At 35.8% G+C, this 20,139-nt stretch overlaps 1 protein-coding gene across 3 annotated transcripts in view; it reads left to right on the top strand.

The window, feature by feature from the left end:
• Positions 1-19,248, top strand: part of MOSPD2 (motile sperm domain containing 2) — a 39,409-nt gene extending 20,161 nt beyond the window's left edge. Inside the window, exons 7-15 of one of the 3 annotated variants that reach the window (XM_014455728.2) lie at positions 1,041-1,079; positions 4,948-5,072; positions 8,025-8,201; positions 8,785-8,897; positions 11,130-11,226; positions 12,081-12,177; positions 12,489-12,618; positions 15,441-15,543; positions 18,396-19,248. In XM_014455728.2, coding sequence (XP_014311214.1) covers positions 1,041-1,079; positions 4,948-5,072; positions 8,025-8,201; positions 8,785-8,897; positions 11,130-11,226; positions 12,081-12,177; positions 12,489-12,618; positions 15,441-15,543; positions 18,396-18,437 — 923 coding nt within the window. In that variant the 3' untranslated portion in view covers positions 18,438-19,248. Of the gene's footprint in view, positions 1-1,040; positions 1,080-4,947; positions 5,073-8,024; positions 8,202-8,784; positions 8,898-11,129; positions 11,227-12,080; positions 12,178-12,488; positions 12,619-15,440; positions 15,544-16,365; positions 17,199-18,395 lie in introns of those variants that run through there. The other 2 variants (XM_023753717.1, XM_006088592.3) reach the window with 2 other exon arrangements.
• Positions 19,249-20,139: the final 891 nt, after the last annotated feature.

Here is a 20,139-nt window from a genome sequence, read left to right as displayed (position 1 = left end):
TAAACAATGTCTGAAAATTGTAGAGCTTTATATTATAGACTTTAATAGCTGAACACTGTTTTCTGATGAAGAGCTTAAATGTGTTCGTAGAAGTTTAAGCACATATTGTAATAGGCACAGGGGGAAATTTTCATAAATAATCATGTCCTTTAGTTAGTTTTAAGAGTTTAAGTTCTAAACTGTACATATGGCATTCTATAACATATACACACACACACACACACACACACACACAAAAACATACACTTATTTCAAAGATTAACCCATTTTTACTAATCTTTCAATTCAGAAATTTCTTTAAAATATTTATTATATTGACCTTGGCTGGGTAGCTCAGTTGATTAGAGCATCATCCCAATATGCCAAGGTTGTTGATTCAGTCAGGGCACATATAAGAATCAACCAATGAATGCATAAGTGGAACAACAAATTGATATTTCTCTCTCTCTCTCTCCCTCTCTCCACTCCTCTCTCTAAAAATCAATTTCAAATACAAGAAAACATTTATTATATGGAATGTCCTACATACAAGAAACAGATAAATAATATTGATAAAGTGGACTCTGTCATAAGCAATATTCATAGATAAAGTACATTGTGTTACTAATTGCTATTTACAAATTGTCATTGAGAAAACAACTATAGTGTATTGCATTTGAATCTGATGTTGAAACTGTTTTAAAGTTCGATGGATTTCAACAGTAATATGACATGCCACGTCCAGACTCCATTTACCCACTTAACAATTTTCTTTTGTACCTTTATGCAAACAACAGAAACAATAAACAAAAGGCCAAGCTACTTGCCAAAGGACAGTGATAATGCAATGTTTATTTCCTACAAGCTATTCTCCTGGCTGGGCTCTTCACCATTTTGAGAAGTTAGTTTAGTTCTAGCACCACTCACCCTTCACTGACTTAGAAATGAGTCAGCCAGCTCCGTTTTTTGTTACATTCATATCATTTTTTCTAGGTCAGATATATGTCATATTACTATAGTGGTACTAAGTCACATTAACTGAATTTTTTTTCATCTTTCAGCAAAAATAGTGATCTTTGATATGCCTTGGATAATGAACGGTGAGTATATTACCTATACTTTCTAGAACAAAATATCTGGTTTCCTTTTTTCTTTGCCAACTTAGCCACATTGCTATGATTGTTCAAAAAATGTTTATATTGTGCTTGGCATATTCTCTTAAGAGGCTAGATCTAAACCATTCAAAGGCTTTTCCAAAGCAAACAAGTCTAATTTTCTACCCCGTAGGGTCACCCACTAGTCTTCTCTAAAACCAGCCTCAGGATAGTCAACCATTCAGGTAAAACTATAGTCCGAAGCCTCAGTTTTTCTCCCACAGGTGGGGTATTTAATGAAACACAGGCCTTAGCTAGGTTTTCTCATGGGCTTCAGGTGTTGAGGAGGAAGGTGGGATGAATCTGAAATTTACTCCAAATCTCTGTAGTCACATACCCCTTATGACAGTCATAATATATATATTTTAAATTATTGGAAAACACTAGTTATCAAAAAACTTCTCACAAAGAAAAGCCCAGGTCAAAATGGCTTCACTGGTAAATTCTACCAAACATAAAGAAGCAACACCAATTTTTGTAAACTCTTACAAAAAAATAGAAGAGGGAACAATTCCCAATTCATTTTATGAGCAAGTATATATCCCTAATCACAAACATCACAGGAAAACTAGACCAATATCTCAGATGAATGAATATAGATGGACCAATCCTCAATAAAGTACTAACAAACTGAATCTAGCAACCTATAAAAAAGGATTATACACCATGACCAAGTGGGATTTATCTCAGGAATGCAAAATCAGTTCAACATAAGAAAATCAACCGTGTTATCCAACTTATTAATAGGCTAAAAGAAAAAAACACACATGATCCTCTCAATAGACACAGGAAAAGCATTTGAAAACATTCAGTAGTCTCATGATAAACACACTCAAGAAACTAGGAATAGAAGGCACAAATCGTTGAAGCAACTGTGAAGTTAGGGGGACCACAGTAGTCCACACAGACTACACCCTCACTTCTGACACAAACTGTAAGGTCAAGGGGTTCCCCAAACCAGTCTCACTCAGGTTTACTAGAATGACTTACAGAACTCACTGAAAGCAGGTATACTCGCAACTACAGTTTATTACAGGGAAAAGATTCAGATTAAAATTAGCAAAGGGAAGAAAAACAGAGTCGAATCCAGGGAAATACCAAATGTGGAGCAAGTCAGTTTTCCAGCATCAATATGTGGCAGTACCCATGGAATAATGCCACTCAGAAAAGATTACCCAAACTTCAGTGCTCAGAGTTTTTATTGGCGTTTCCTTACCTAGGCCAGACTGACTTACCACAATGTTTACCCCAGTCTCCCCAGAGGTTTACTGATACTATGTGATGCAAAGCCCCCACTCTAAGCATTGTTCCTGTGTGACCCAAGGCCCCCAGACAAACAAAGACAGTCCTGTCAAGCATGAAGATTATCTCCCAGCAGCTAAAGGCAAAGGCCAGACCTTTCTTTGAGTACGGTTAAGTCTTCACTACACAGAAGAGAACATCCAGAGCCTGATCAAGGGCACCTATGCAAAACCTGCATCTGTGAAAACCCACAGGTAACATGGAGTAATACTAACAATATTTGCAGGTGACATAATTTTCTATATGCAAAATTGTAAGGAATTCAAACACACAAAAACTTATTAGAGCTTAATAGATGAGTTCAGCAAGGTGGCAGGATGCAAACTTAATACACAAAATCAATTGCATTTCTATATACTCGCAATGAATTATCCAAAAATGAAATTAAGAAAATTTCATTGATAATAGCATCACAAAGAATAAAATACTTAAAAATAAAATTAATAAAAGAAGTTTAATACTTGTACACTGAAAACTACATAACACCACTGAAAGATATTAAAGACCTAGGCAGACATCTCTTATTTAAGGATTGGAAGACCTAATATTACTTCCTGAATTGATCCACAAATTTACTGCAGCCCCTGTCAAAATCCCAGCTGCCTTTTTTTTTTTTTACAGTAATTGACAAGCTTGTAAGAAGATATGTAAATGGCAATGAATACATGACAAGATGCTCAATATTAGTCCAATACATGACAAGATGCTCAATTTCAATAAAAATACTCAAGTCAAAATCAAATAAGATAGTACTTCATACCCACTAGTATGACTATAATCAAAGAGACAGACAGTAGCAAGTGTTGACAAGGATGTGGAAAAATTGGAACCCTCATACATTTCTGGTGAGAATGAAAAATGGCAGTTCCTCAAAGAAGTTAAACATAAAATTACCATATGGCCTAGCAATTTCACTCCTAGCTATATATCTTCAAGAGAAGTGAAACCATGTGCTCACACACAAACTTGTACACAAATGTTCATAGCAGCTTTACTCATAATAGTGAAAAGTGGAAACAGCCCAAATATTCATAACTGATGAAAGGATAAACAAGTGTTATACATCCATAAAATGGACAAATATTCAGTCATAAAAAGGAATCAAATACCTTTTAAATGCTATGTCATGGATGAACCTTAACAGCATGCTAAGTAAGTGAACAAAACCAGTAGAAAAAAATACCATTGTATGATTCTATTTATATGAAATGTCCGAAATAGGCAAATCCATATAGACAGAAAGTAGATTAGTGTTTACCATGGAATGGGAGAAGACAAGGAGAGATTGATAAGTGAGGGTTTCTTTTTGGTGTGATGAAAATGTTCTAAGATTAGAGAGTGGTGATGGTTGTGCAACCCTGTGGATATACTAAAAACCATTGATGTATAGACTTTAAAAGGATAAATTTTATGGTATGTAAGTTATATCTCAATAACTGTTCTAAACTAACAGATACAGCACTTTAGATAATTCAAACAGTATAACTTTAAATATGTCAAGTCAAACTTTTTAGATAGAAATGAAAATGTAAATGTTATGTAAAATATTTTAAGCACAATTAGCCAAAGTAAAAATATAATTTTCTGAACTACTATATTCAGCATTTGTTATGCTGTTTTATTTCTTTTTCTTATTTTCTCTTTTTTATTGAATTTATTGGCTTGACATTAGTTAATAAAATTATATAGGTTTCAGGTGTACGATTCTGTAACATCATCTATACATTGTATTATTTATTCTCCACCGGAAGTCAAGTCTTCTTCCATTATTATACTGTTTTATTTCTTGATTTAAATTGATGCTTTTGCAAATTTAATGCAGGATTCCTCTTTTAATTTCTTTAAATGTGTCTGGAATGTCACAATGGAAAGAAGCTTTAAAAAATTAAGTATTTACAGAATGGCATGACAGAACAGATTATAATTATGAAACAGCTGCATTTGATAACAATTTATTCTTGCAGATTCTGTCAATTCCTCACAATTACATAGATTGGAGGACTTGAGAGAAAGGCAGAGAAGGTTAGGGTTAGAATGGAAATCTGGGTCCAGCTCACACCCATTATGAGGTGGCCTACTTCTCTTCCTGACTTCCCATTTCAGAAAGTTTTTCAGACTGGGAGTTTTATCAGGAACATAAGGCAAATGACTCTTCCCATAATTTTGTGCAGATATTCCCTGAATCAGTGCTGTTTGATTTAGTGTCTTGAAATCTTAGTAGTTGGGATTATTGATGGATTTGTGCAGAGGCCAAAACTCTGATGAGTGTATTTGAGAACATTAGAGTAATTGAATCTTGAACCTTTATGGACCATTGAAATCTGTAAGGGACAGTCACAGTGTAAATGCCTATAGGAATTAGACAATATTAAGTATCATGCCATGGAAATATACATATTAATAAATTTTAGCCTAACCTATTTTCAGAAGACCTGAGTTAGCATCTACAGTAAAATTAATTGAGATAGAGAATGAAAAGAATTTAATGAAGTAACTGTTTTTTTTTCTTCAGCTGCTTTCAAAATTGTGAAATCCTGGCTTGGTCCAGAAGCAGTGAGTTTGTTGAAGTTTACAAATAAACATGAAGTCCAAGACTATGTCAGTGTAGAATACCTGCCTTCCCACATGGGTGGAACTGTAAGTATAGTACTTGAAACTTGTTCCTAAAATAAGACTGGGTCATGGCACATTAGCCTGTATTCTTTCCTCAAGGAAAAAGGAAAAGCAGTGTCATAATATCCAAAGGAAGATCATAGATTCACCAAAATAATAAGCAGTGTTACATTTTTTTAAGTTTTCAAGTTGTTACATTGCTATTTTTGAATGGGTCTGAACTGAAAAGTATTCAGTAAAAATGTATTCAGTATTTAGAAACAAGTATTCAGTAAAAGTCTTTCTACTGCTATCTCAGTCACCCCGTGCCCCTCCCCAGTTCCATTATTTCTTATATTTATTTTCAGGGATCTGTATTGCCTATATAAGCAACTGTAGAATATATGTATAAGCAAATATAGTATATATGTAATTCTTCCTTCTTCCCCTCTCTTTTAAACAAGTAGTAGTATATTTATACACTACTGTGCATCCTGCTTTTTTCTTTACATGTCTCAGAGATAATTTCAAATCAATATGTGACAAGCTGTCTTACTCTAATTCCTGACTGCAAAAAATTCCAGTGTCTAGAGATGAACCATAAATTATTTAATTAATAACCATTAGGTATTAGTTTCTTTTTGATGTGTCTCTAGTTTGTTTCCATTTGTTTACTATTGAACAATCTTTTTCGTTTAAAAGATAATGTAGCCCAGCCAGCATAGCTCAGTGGTTGAGCATCGACCTATGAACCAGGAGGTCAACAGTTTGATTCCCAGTCAGGATATATGCCTGGGTTGCAGGCTTGGTCCCCATTGTGGTTACGTGCAGGAGGCAGCCAACAATGATTCTCTCTCATCTTTGTTGTTTCTTTCTATCTCTCCCTTTCCCTTCCTCTCAGAAATCAATAAAAAAATATTAAAAAATAAATAAAAGATAATGTATACTATCAAGATTTTTTGCAAATGATTTTACTATTTACAAATAAGAGATCAGAAGTAATTAGGTATGTGTTTAATTCTTAATACCAAATAATAATGAAACATATTGTGATAATGACTTTATTTATAAACTGTAAAGCCTATAGAAATGGTATGCCTTGGGTTAACTTGATTGACAATATTTCTATTTGATTTTTATAATCTTCTTTGTATACTGCCTTCCTGGCAAAATTGTATTCAACCAGAACCAAGGGGATAGCAAGATGAAAAGTTTTGGTATGTCTGTGTTTGTTTTAAAAAAACTTGAACTAATATTTTTAATTTGAAGTTTGATACTTTCCTATTCTGGGACTTCATACTTCATATTTTAACCTAGAAAAACCAGACTATGGTTCATTTCAAGTACAACCCTTAGTTAAAATGGTGATTTTATTGATTTGACATTTTTTAACATTTGCCCATAGAATTGTATCTTAAAATTAATAGCATTTAGTAAAATTTATTTTTCTTTTTAGAGGTATAAAAGGTTATTTTATTTCCCATTCTCTGATGTTAGTGGTATATTTCTTCAGGTTGTAGTCAAAATTGTAGTTAGGACTACTAATATTTTTACATTTTTTTGTCTTCAAAAAGTAATACACATTTTTTAACAGAAAAGAATACCAAAGACTGAAAAGTATAACAGTACAGTGAAAAGTATGTCTTCCTCCAAGTTTCTCTCCTTCTGGAGATATTGTGTCCATTATACTATTTTATATAATGGTCACATGTTATATGTATTCTGTTGTGGGTTTTTTTAAATATTTTTATTTCAGAGAGAAAGGGAGAAGGAGAGAGAGATAGAAGTATCAATGATGAGAGAGAATCATTGATTGGCTGCCTCCTGCACACTCCCCACTGGGGATTGAGCCCACAACCTGGGCATGTGCCCTTGACCAGAATCGAACCTGGGACCTTTCAGTCCGCAGGCCGATGCTCCATCCACTGAGCCAAACAAGCTAGGGCTGTTGTGGAGTTTTTTACATCATTTATTTTTAGGTTATACCATATTGATTCATAGAGGTCTACCTGACTCATTGACCATTGCAGGACATTCCATTGTGTGGATATAACATATTTAATCAGTTCTCTTTTGAAGGTACATTATTTTCTAATCTTTTGCCATTACTAATAGTGCTGCAGTGACTATCCTTGTAAATAATTCTTCATGAGCGGGTGCAGCAGTATATATAGAGGATAAACTCCAGGAAATAACATTAGGTCCATGGGTATATTTAGTGTTTAATTTTTATAGCTGTTGCCAATTTCCTCTAAAGAGATTGTGGTCATTTACCAATAATGTGTGAGAACATTTGAACCACATTTCTGCCAACACCACATAGTATCGTTTTTGCCAGTTTCGGGTGAAAAATATTTCATTATAGTTTTAATTTGCATTTCTTTTATTGTCAGTGATGCTGAGCGTGTTTTAATGACTTAAAAGGCAGCCTTCATTATTTTTCTGTGAACTGTATTATTCCTTTATTCCTTGTTCTCTTGGGTTATTCTTTCCTTGTTTACTTGTATATATTAATAAAAGCTGTTTTTTGATTCTATGTGTGGTGTACATTTTCCCAGTTTGTGGCCCTTTTTAAAAAGTTTTATTTTAGTGTGCTCAATTTTTATCAATATTTGCATGTCTTCTTATTTTTTGTGTTATGCTTAGAAAGGCTATTCCTGCTTCGTTTTTTTTTTTTTATCCTCTTGTGTGTTGCTCTGGAGCTTATATGGTTTTAAAAAATAAATACACACACAGACTTGCAGACACACTTAATCTTTCATCCATCTGAAATTCTTTTTGGTGTGAAGTGTGAGCTAAAGATCCCGTTTGCTTGTTTTACAGATGGCTGGCCAATTGTCTCACACCACTGATTACTTTTTCTTTTCTGGTTTGTTTTAAATTTCACTGTCTGATTCAGTCTATTTCCTTGGCCAAATGAATGGATTTCACCTTTACTAAGAGAATTCTTTTTCTACCCACCCTTTAGCAAGCTGATCCAAAATTCTTTTCTTCTAGGATCCTTTCAAGTATAGCTATCCACCACTAGTAGATGATGACTTCCAGACACCATTGTGCGAAAATGGGCCTATTGCCAGTGAGGATGAAGCTTCGAGTAAAGAAGATACAGAAAGTGATGGCAAAGACACCTTGGAAACAATTTTTGGTGAAGAACAAACAGCTCTTCTGAAAAAGGTAATTTTAATAATAAGATGAAATTAAGTCAAAAGCTGTGGCCTAGCCCCAATTCTACTAATAGCTTGCTATGTGATTTTGGATAAGTCATAACTTTCTGTCCTTCTGCATCTTTGTATGTACAAAGAAAGAAGGATAGGATGGGGTGATTCCATACTTTTGTATAAAAATTGGCAAAATGCACTTGACGGTGTTATCTAAAATATTTTTATTTATCTGAAATAAAATTAAAACTTTACCTTCTTGATCTACTTCCTCTCTTTGTTTCATATTTTAAAAACACTTAGTTATCTTATAATCAGGGGCTTGATAAATACATTATAATTTAAATCACATCCAAAGACTCTTAAGGGAGGGACTATGTTATATTTTCTATAATCACATTTATAGTAGGTACTCAATTGTATATTAATGTAACATTAATATATATTAATTATATAATTTAGGTATAATAAAGCTACATTAAGGATTATAATTTGCATTGAATCAATATAATGTTTACTTTTTAACCTATTGACCTGCCCAACCGTCAAGTATGAAACTAAATTTCTTGATCTTTTCTTCATATTTTTTTAATCTTTAGATTAACCTAACTGATTCTACTTCCAAAACAGAAGAAAATGAAAAAGTTGATTCCAAGACTAAAGCTTTCAAAAAACCATTGAGTGTATTTAAAGGGCCCTTATTACACATCAGGTAATAATGGAAGATTTTATTAGCTATGCTTTCATAACATATTTTTGATGATCTTCAGGGAATTGCAAAGTAAGAAAACTTCTATACTGTTTTTGAAATTGGCGAAATACAAAATTAAGGGTTATCTGAAGACCTTGGTTTCCAGACATAATGGATAGTTTTAGCTACCTTTTTATTATGTTCCATTCAGTGTGTTTAAAAGGCCCTCATATCCTATCAGGTAATAAGAGTGCATATTCATATATTAACAGTAAATCTGAATGACATGTATTTTTCTCATTGTACTGATACTGTTAGACTTTGCACAAGTTCAAAGATTCCAGAAACAACATTGAAATGTAGGTGTTTATCCATTTGACCTTCCAAAAGCTAAAGCTGAACCAGAAAAAATAGTTTTATTAAAGCCAAATTTCAGCCCATCTCTTGTTTCTAGGTTGTGCAATTCAAAAGATTCAGGATTGTTTCTTTATCTTTATGTAAAGACCTCTTTCTCTCTAATGATGCTTCTTGTTTGGTAAATCTATTTAGCCTTATATTAATGTTGCTATACCATCTTTCTATAGTGATGACCTAATATATTATTTTCTATGCCTTTACTTGAAACCTTTCAATGTAATTGTTTTAGTTATGTCTGTTATGAACAATGCAGCCAGAGTTTTAAAAAATTGAATCTGAGATTCTCAAACTGACAGGATTAGTTTGTTTACACGTATTATGATTACTATTATATTTGGATTTGTCATGTCTGTATGTATGTGAGAGAAACAGAAACACACGTGAATGTTCAGTTTACCATGTTTTTTCTTTGCCATTTTACCTCTTTGAAGTTTGTTTCCCATTTTTCCCTCTACTGGTTTGGAAGTTACTCCGTTTCTGTTCACTAGAGGCCTGTCAAAACCATAGGTTATAAATATTTACATTTATATTTGTAATATCAAGGCTTATAAATATCACTAGAGGCCCGATGCACAAAATTTGTGCAAGGGGCTTGGCCCTGATAGCCACGGCGGCTTGCCTCAGCCCTCACAGTTGCGGGGGCTGCCTCAGCCCTCACAGCCCTGGCTTCATCTGGAAGGTCGTTTGGCTGTCCGGTCTAATTAGCATATTACGCTTTTATTATTATAGATGGTATGGCCGAAAGAGCTCATTAGGAAGAAAGCCAGAGTGGGACTTGGTCTCTGCCATTCCCTGTCTCTGTCCCAGGAAAGTCACAGGGCTTCCACACACACCCAAGGACCCAGCCTATGTCTGCCTCCCTAGAGCTTCTCACAATTTCTGTGCTGGTTTCTGAGAGCAGTTCAGAGATCCAAAACCTTCTGTCTTTTCTGTGGCATACTTCAGGTTGAGTCCGAAAAGGAAACCAACAGCCCTGATCATTTACCGTCTTATCCAAAGCTGGGTAAAGCCCTACTGGGAGAGCACTTCCTTAAAAATGTATGTTCTCTAAATGAATAAACATCTCTGATGTGAAGACATTCCTGTCATAACATGAATCTATTTAAAGGTGCATCTCTACGTCAAGAGCTATCTGAAGAATTCACATTTTTATCTAAAACAAAAACAAAAATACTGTCCTTCCCATTGTTTGGAGGCACCTGATCCAGTTTGGACAAGTTTGCCAAGTAGCCAAGAACAGTAAAATTTGCATATTGAAGCCTCTGATTTTACTTTTTGACAAGTTCTTCCTGCACTTCTCACCCTAGATTTTATTTGTGTTTATTTTTCTTCTTCCCTATTACACCGAAAAGGCCTTTATTAGTAAGAAATTATTCTGTTACTTGAATACATCTCTAATGATCTTTCTTTTGAAGTTATGCTCTTCTCTGTTGGTATATAAAAATATGCTCCACTCTAATCTGTTGTAATTAGATGAAGTTGAAGCAGCAATTCCGTCATTGCTTTGATTATTGTCTGTAACCTTCCAAAGAGTTCAAGTAAGTGTACCTTAAGTTGGAGCTGATTATAGGACTAATTCAGAATCTAATTCTGTGTTTCTTCCTATTTTGCTTTTGATCTTGGGGAAACCATAGGAATTTTTAAATAACAGGCATTTAATTAATAAGATTAAAATACAAAATATATTAGGTCATTATTTTGTAATCTTCTCTTTTTTGATAAAACTTATTTATGCAAATGAGCATAAAATATTAACCAAATTATTTTCTTCAAGCTGGATTAGATTGTCATTTATTTTGAGTAATATGGATGTCTTATGTTTTTGTCATTACTTAGCCCAGCGGAAGAACTGTATTTTGGAAGTTCAGAATCTGGAGAGAAGAAAACTTTAATAGTGTTGACAAATGTAACTAAAAACATAGTGGCATTTAAGGTAAATTTCTGAAATATAGGATAATGTATGTGTGAAAATTTGACATGGAAAGTGATTTTAGACAATATTAATTGAAAGATTGGTAATTTTGAACTTACACAATGGTTGTATTTATGATCTTTTTAGGTATGTTATACTGCCTTAGCTTATCTAAAATTTTTCCTGGGATCTGTATTTCAATCTTGTATTTACAATAATAGGCTAATGCCCAAATCAATTCCAGGTTTTAACATTTGTTGTAAATAAAAAACCCAAGAAAATCACTGTTCATTATATGAATAGTTCTTAATAACAGTTCTTAAAATAAAATTATAAAATCAAATGTGCATTTTCTCCCAAGTATAGTATATTCAGGAGTATTAGTTTATACTGGATACTAACCTGATATTGAGCATTTAGTGTCACAAGACTGAGTTCACCACATCCCATATTGTAGGAATTACTTCCTAAAGTCCTCTATTTAATTTAAATTTAACCACTAGAATGTCTGGATGTCCTTTGATTATCAGCTGGTTTTTTTTTAACTTTTGAACACTATTGTAACATGTGGATTCAGGTTTTTGAATTTGTGTTAATTCAGGTGATTAGCACATGATAAATATTTAACAGATAGAGTAATTATTTAAGAGGAAGGCTAAGTGACAATTGGACTTAAAAAATGAGTAAATATTTTTTAAATAGCTTGAGATGCTTTTTTCCTAATGGTGAGCAAAGATATATTCTATGCATAATCATCAAAGCTTATTTTGTAAATTTTGGTTATTGATTAACTGCTAATTTTGTTAAAAGTCCCTTTTAAGCCATTTCCCCAAAAAACATAGAGGTTATTATGTGACAACTGTATTTATAAACAGGTGAGAACAACTGCTCCGGAAAAATACAGAGTCAAGCCTAGCAACAGCAGCTGTGACCCTGGAGCAACAATTGATATAGTCGTGTCTCCACATGGGGGTAAGTTGTCATATGATAGCCATTGCACTGTAGGCACCTGTTTTCCCACATGTAAAATGAAATGGGCAAATAAGTCTCCCAAGTCCTTCCCAGCGTTAAATAATTTTCACTTGTTTTTTAATGAGTAAAGTTGTTTCAGCTGATGTCAGTTGAAATGAATTTCAAAAACTTTCATTTTTAGAACTTTTTCCCTTTTTTACGGTAGTTCCATATCCCTATTTTCCTTACTTTTTTCTAGAATAACGCCTTAAACCACACACCTAAACTTTGGTAAAGATTCCTATTCAAATATTTTGCCCTTTTGAACACAGGCTTTCCAGTCTCTGCCCAAGACCGGTTTCTGATAATGGCTGCAGAAATGGAACAGACATCTGGCACAGGCCCAGCAGAATTGGCTCAGTTCTGGAAAGAAGTTCCCAGGAACAAAGTGATGGAGCACAGGTATGCTTTTTACTCACAGGCATTCAAATGTGGTGGGAAAGATCAGAAAAAGACATGTGCCTACATGGGCTAGGCAGGCAAGCCTTCTAGTGCTTGGCAGACATTGAGGCATCTAGTGTGGGCCCTGAGTTCTGTGAGGCTGTGGGGGTGCCTGGGTGAATGAGACCCAGAGTTTCTCAAGATGGTTGCTAACAGCAGACACTTGCTTTCCGGCCAGTCACAAGAATGTGGATGTGTCAACACACAGATATTGTCTGATAACTTCAGTAGAATCATGGGTGGGAAGAGTGTGATTTAGCAGTCAGTCAAGGTCCCTCTGATTAGGGACTGAATGGCCACTGATCTTTTTTAACTCTTCTCTAAATTTGATATCTTCTGAAAGTAGAGGGAAAGAGAGCCTTATCATTCCATCTTGATAAGGAAGTCCCTAAGACTAGGGACTTTGCCATACTATTTCCTGTCCTTTCAATTTGGTCTTTCCATAGATACCAATAAGAAAATTGTTTAGGATGAGAGCGGTCTAAAATTTTTTTCAAACATGGATGGTTTTACATTTCATAGGATCTGACCACTGATCAGTAGGATCTTATATTAATCTCAATAGCAACTCAAACCAATAAGTCTTTTTATGGTTTAACCATGGATGCAAAAGGTATCCCAAAAGAGGGTTCAAAAAATGCAGTCCTCACAAGATCAAAAAGTTCACTCGCAGAGTTAGCTATATTAAGAAAACAAAAATCTTCATTGTCTCAGGCAGTAAAATAGTATAGTGCAAGCACGTCTCTGGTTTCCCACAAGAAATGTGAGATGCCCCCAATCACAGACTCGCTAATCTCTGACACCAGGCCGGTGCTACTGGAACAGGACTTTTCTAGCACTTACGAGACAATGAAGGTTGAGACAACAAATGTCCCTTATAGACCAGGGCCCCTAATGATAAACTCCCATGGGAGCTGGCACAGTCGGACAAAGAGAATGCCGCTTGTCACTTTGTGTCTCTGATCCCCAAGCCTATTCAGCTGGTCACCAGATGCATGCATCTCTCCAGAGAGAATATCCTTAATTGGTCACAAAGCCAAACTCTCAAGACATAGAACAAGAAGACAAAAGGAAAACTTCACTGGGCACATGGTTCTTCTCCTTATGACAAATGACACAAAAGAAAACAATGACTGTTTCTGGGAGGGAAAAGGATCAATAGAAAACAAGAGTACTGCTCTGGCCATTGTGGGTCAGTGGTTAGAGTGTGGGCCCATGCACCAAAGGATCAAGGGTTCAATTCCTGGTCAAGGGCACCTGGGTTGTGAGTTCACTCCTCGCCCCCAGTTGGGGTGCGTGTGGGAAACAACCAATAGATCTCTCTCTCTCTCTCTCTCTCTCTTCCTCCCTCCCTTCCTCCCTCCCTCCACTCACTCTGAAAAGCAATGGAAAAAACATATTCAGGGAGGATTAACAACAACAAAAAAGAAAATAAGAGTATGCAACAAAACTCTCTACCAAAACCACTATACCAATACCAAAGGAATAATTCACACAAATATTTCTCTTTCTAATCTAAATTTGGAAAGGAGTGGACAAGGGCTTTCCCTTCTCAGTCTGGTGCTAGAGTGAGATCCAGGAGAGCTGACTTTTTTTTTTATTTTTTACAGAGAGGAAGGGAGAGGGATAGAGAGTTAGAAACATCGATGAGTGAGAAACATCGATCAGCTGCCTCCTGCACACCTCCTACTGGGGATATGCCCGCAACCAAGGTACATGCCCTTGACCGGAATCGAACCTGGGACCCTTGAGTCCTCAGGCCGACGCTCTATCCACTGAGCCAAACCAGTTAGGGCGAAAGCTGACTTTTTAAAGAATTCTTACCCTTTGCCAGCTTCTGCCAGTTTCCAGGATCCAACCTGCAGGCTCCCAAATGAGTATGGTGTCTCAGCAGGTCCCATAGTAGGTCACCATACTGTAGGAAAAGGAAAAATAATTTTGCTTTACCTTTCTAGGTTCTTGGCTGAGACCACCCCCACCCCCACAATGGAAGACAGACAACAGGAGGAAAACAAACAGAAGTTTAATATATGTAAACTAGAGGCCTGATGCACAAAATCCGTGCAAGGGGCTCGCCCCCCCCCCCTCCTGCCATGGCAGCTGCCTCTGCCTCGGCCCCCGCCCACTCTGCCTCGGGCCCCTGCCAACACAGCTTCATCCGGAAGGTCTTCATCCGGAAGGTCCTCCAGAAGGACGTCTGGTCTAATTAGCATATTATGCTTTTATTATTATAGATCCTCCTGTGTGCATGGGAGGGATCCAGAAAACAATAAAACACCCCCCAAATGGCCCAGGCCACCACCTTAAATACCATCTACAGTTAAGATGATGTTGGTATAAAGGATCCAGTTATGGGAGGTTATCAGGAAAAGCACAGGAAACAAGGATAAGACTGTTATGTAGATTTAGGTCAGTGCCTTCTCCATTGATAAAAGTTTACAGATTTAGTCTTCTTCCTGGTACAGAGAGGGAGGCACCCTTACAAATGGAGATTCCCTTGTAAATGTAACTCTTTCTTACAAAGGGGTAACTTCTTTGTTTTCAGAGCTTTTCCAGTGTCTGCTGTTTTTTTGTATTTTTTTTAATGAGGTCAAGATAATATTTGTGCCAAATTCTGTCCCCTTCAAAGATAAATACACTGCTACCTTAGGTAAATCAGGGTAGAGGAATGAGTATTTTTACCTGTGTTACGTATACTTCTGTGGGTTTTTAAAATTTTTATATTTTACTTTTATTTTTAAAAATTAATTTTAAGAAGTTATGTTTCCTTTGGATTTTCATAGGTTAAGATGCCATATTGTTGAGAGCAGTAAACCAACCAGTCTTACATTAAAAGACGGTGCTTTTAACATGTCAGATAAAACCAGTGAAGATATGTGTCTACAAGTAAGTGCTCATTCTTCCTAACTAAAACAATGTTGTTCATGCTAATTAACATTAGAAATCCATTTTTTCCCACTGACATAAGGAAAACCTTTGGCATAGACACAACAGAAATGCTCTCTTCTTTGTAAAGGGAAACCAAATCACAAATGGTAAGCTGCAAGTTACTTTTGGAGATCTAACGTTTTTAAAGCTCTGGCCATTTTTTTTTCAAAGACTTTTTATTGATTTTTAGAGAGGGAGAGAGAGAAACATTGATGACAGAGAAACATCAATCGGCTACCTCCTGCAAGCCCTCTACTGGAGATCAAGCCCGCAACCCGGGTATGTGCCCTGACCAGGAATCTAAGCAGCAGCCCATTATTGCATGGGATGACATCCAGCCAATTGAGCCATACAAGCCAGGGCAAAGTTCTGGCCGTTTTAATTTGAACTAGGAACCATATCGCAAAGTGCATGGTGCTTTGTGATGTAATCAAAGAATTCTGTCTCACAGAAGAGGTACCATGCAGTGCATTACTGGTAAATTAAAAAAAGACAGAGGATGGAGTACTCTTTCTGAGTAGCTGCTTCCGCTACTTCCAGGGAGTGATGACTTTGCTCCTTTCTCAGCTAGAAATTAGACCTTTTCAAAACAAGAGTAAGCCAATGCACGTCTGTTCACCAAATGAATCTAATTCCTCATTGCATTTCCAGCTACCAGCCTTTCAGAATAAATGGACCCATCCTGTAAATGTGTGGATTTCTAATATTCCTGTTTGTCATTCACGTGATTAATGTACAGTTTTATTAATACAAATCTTTCATCCTTTTTTCCCTGTTTAGCTCAATCGTTTACTAGAAAGCAATAGAAAGCTTGAAGACCAAGTTCAGCGTTGTATCTGGTTCCAGCAGCTGCTGCTTTCCTTAACAGTGCTCTTGCTTGCTTTTGTCATCTCTTTCTTCTATTTGTTGTACAGCCAAAGAAGTGGTGCTTGGTAGGAAACATGACTCTTTCATCCATTAGTTGGAAAAAATAAAACCCAGAACTTCTCCACCATGCTACTAACAGTGTCACACATCTGTGCTTCCTAAAAGGAAATGTGCAACACTTAAAGGGGAACAGATACACATCTTGAAAACAAACTGTTAGAATAAAGAAACACTTAAGAAATTGATGAGAGTGTAGCTGGTTAGTATAATATGTAAAAGCATATTTGTTGTGTAAATTAATAGTTTAGATATAACTTATTTTTTTCTTTTGATTTTAATACTTTTAAAGCTTGAGTTTTATCTTATGTATATATTAGCAGAACTGAAAATTATAACATGCTTTGTTGCAGCCAAAAGAATGAAATCTGATTTTTTAATGACATGATTATTATAGCTGAGCCAACTTATTAGCTTTTCTATACTGTGTATATAGAACATGTATATTGGAACTAAACATACAGAGTAATTTCTGTAATCATGACTTTGTAATTTTGAGAGTTACTTCTGAAGATGTTAATCAATATTCTTTTGGAATGTAAAACTACTTAAGGCCAAGCCACCTTTTGCCTTTCTTTTCTGTCTTCCTTAACAGCCTGCATTTTATTAGTCTCAGACTTTTTATTTTCTTTTTTAAAAATATATATTTTTAATGATTTCAGAGAGGGAGGCAGAGGGTGAGAGAGATAGAAACATCAATGAAGAGAATCATTGATCAGCTGCCTCCTGCATGCCCCTGCACTGGGGATCGAGCCCGCAACCCGCGCATGTGCCCTTAACCAGAATCGAACCCGTGACTCTTCAGTCCACAGGCTGATGCTCTTATCTACCGAGCCAAACTGGCTAGGGCCAGACTTTTTCTTAAACATGTTTTTACCAATTTTAGAGAGAGAGGAAGGGAGAGGTAGAGAGAGAACATGGATGTGAGAGACAAACATCAGTTGGCTGCCTCCTACACGTCCCCTTCTGGGGAAGGAGCCCACAACCCAGGCATGTGCCATGACCAAGAATCGAACTAACAATCTCTTGGTGCATGGGACGATGCCCAACCAATTGAGCCACACAGGCCAGGGCTGGGATTTTTTTCTGAACACTCTTCTTTAGATAGAATTTCGAAAACTAAGTTTGGTTGGATTTTCTTTTAATTCTGTTGGTGATGTCCAGAAGGAAAATCTCTTCAGTTCCACTTTCCAGTCTTTTTTATGCCATTTTCATGTTGCTCACTATGGCTGTACCCTCACCCCTTTGCTTCATTTGTTATAAAATCCTGGTCATCTATTGCGCCATCTTCACCCTCTTTCCTTAAAGGAGTTAGATAAAAATTTTTGCAGGGTTAGTTTTTGAAATACATAGCAATAGAATTCGTTTACATTTCAGTTCCTTGTTCAGGTCAGCCATGAAAAGGGAACTTGACAAAAGACTGGAGTATCTATAAGCATGAAAAAAAAAGCAAAACTCAAGTATCAGCTCTTCACTTACGAGTATAAAACAACTTGTGATGAGCTGTAAAACCTTCAGACCAGGGCTAAGTTACTTGCCTGATTCTCTGCCTTGTCCCAATAATACCCAGGCGGTTCTTAAATTCCTAAAAAGAAACACCTTGCTATTAAATTAGTTTGTCCTCATTAATATCACCAGTTTCAGTCCATGTTGGTTCACGTGTAAATCTACTTTATATGAAAGAAAAAAATAGCCTGCCTGTAAAATAAATTGTGAGTCTTCATTGAGTCATGTTTGGAGATTCTTTTATTCTGAGGTGTAGTGTTGATAGTTTTCATCTGGAGAAGTTGATGATTCCAAGACTGAGTTATGAAGAGCCATATACTAGAGTCCTTAAAAGGACACTGGTCTGATACTCTGTCTTAATTTGGGTTTTTCTGTTTCAGTTTGCCAACTCCAGACGTGAAAGTGACTGCAGTCCACCCTAAGTACTATCCATAGTATCCCCCTGTGTTTGTGCACAGCGGTTTTCTCTTATATGTTAGATTTCTGGCTTTAATATAATCAAATACAAAAATGTATGTTTTTTGTTCCTCAGCAAATAAACGAGGAAATAATTAGTCAAAATTGGAAATATACTATCTTAACAGTCTTCCTTTAATTTTTCATATAAAAATTCTATTGATTCACTAAAATCTTCTTCCTTAATGTCTGGTCAGTTGAATTTAATAACATATCTTATTAACATTTGTGTGTCTGTTAAATGTGACTAGCAATATTACTGAAAAGTTACCATAAAATCAAAGGCATTAAACTTGTGTACTTGTCTTGATTAATCACTGTTTTTACATATGATTTTATTCTGTCTTACTTGATTTTATTTAATCACATTTGTATGATTATTTTTGGTACTCTATAATGATTTTATTTTGAATCATGTCATTACTTTTTCATGACAAGATTACCAAGAACCAATGTATATGTAGATTTAGATTGTTTTCACTTGATGGAAATGAATAGATTTTTGCATGAAAACATTGAGATATCATTAGTTTGATCTGCAAGTTGCCTAAAAATGCAATTGCTGGTAAACCTAGCCTCAAATTTCATAATTATAGCATACCTTTTTATATATTGCCACTAATTTTGACTGGATTTAATAGCACTTTATTGTACAATTGCAAAAAAATATATTCCTAGAATTGTTGCCAGTGTAATTTCTCTAATGTTCTGGTGCTTTTCATATATTTTCAGTATTTTATTACTATATTGGTATTTTCTTTGTATAAATTGATCAAAGAACATGTTTTCTATTTTAATATGTTTTAGAAAAATAACTACATTTATGAAATAAATATCAGGAAAAAAAATCTCTGGTCTCTAATTGATAAAGCATCTTAAAACCAATGTTCAGGCTCACTCTGATCTTTTAAAGGTCACATTAATTTCTTTTGCACTTGTTTTGCATTTTTATAAGGACATCCCTGCAAATTTCCAAAGATGCACGTGTTTTATCAGGTGACCTGTCCTTACTGTGTTCCTTTTCCTGGCCCCGTGTCAGGGTCTGGCTTCTCTTCACTGGAGCTCTCTTTTCCTCAGACTTAGCATTAGAATCACTGTCACACAGGGGGCTCCATTGTGAGACCTATAACCAGAGCTACTCCATTTCCCCCGCTATCCCGATACCCACCCGCATACCTTCCTGTCTGACTACTGAGCACATACATGGAAGGCAGTCCTTGTGAGGAGGTCCTGGTGCAATGGGCATAGATATGGGCATGGTTGAGGGTTGGTATGATCCACTTGCCACTAGGAAATACAACCTCCCGGTGGCAGCTACTGCTCCATTGAAGTAAAATGAATAAGACAGGTCTATCTTCTAAACAGAAAAAGAGGTAGAAATACAAACCCATCGGAGAAAAATAAAAATTGATTTACAAAGGGTAACCTAACAAGAAGTGCCACACCTACTGTGGTGGGCATGATCTCCTTTCCTAAAGGACATGATTTCTAAGAAACAGAAGAGCTCCTGTGGGGAGAGCTCCCGCTAGGAATACCCGGGTACTTTACAACAATCCAGCTCTTTCGCGCTCAAATTTTCACCAGCAACTCAAAGTATCCTGATGCAGAACAACATGGGACCCCAGAGGCCGATAGAGACAGATATCATAACCCATAGCTTCGTGAGTT

Source organism: Myotis lucifugus, unplaced genomic scaffold, assembly GCF_000147115.1.
Source record: "Myotis lucifugus unplaced genomic scaffold, Myoluc2.0 scaffold_49, whole genome shotgun sequence".
In the NCBI taxonomy this organism is placed as follows: Eukaryota; Metazoa; Chordata; class Mammalia; order Chiroptera; family Vespertilionidae; genus Myotis; species Myotis lucifugus.
Note: the sequence above shows the minus strand (reverse complement) of the source record. Positions and strands in the feature narration are given on the sequence as shown.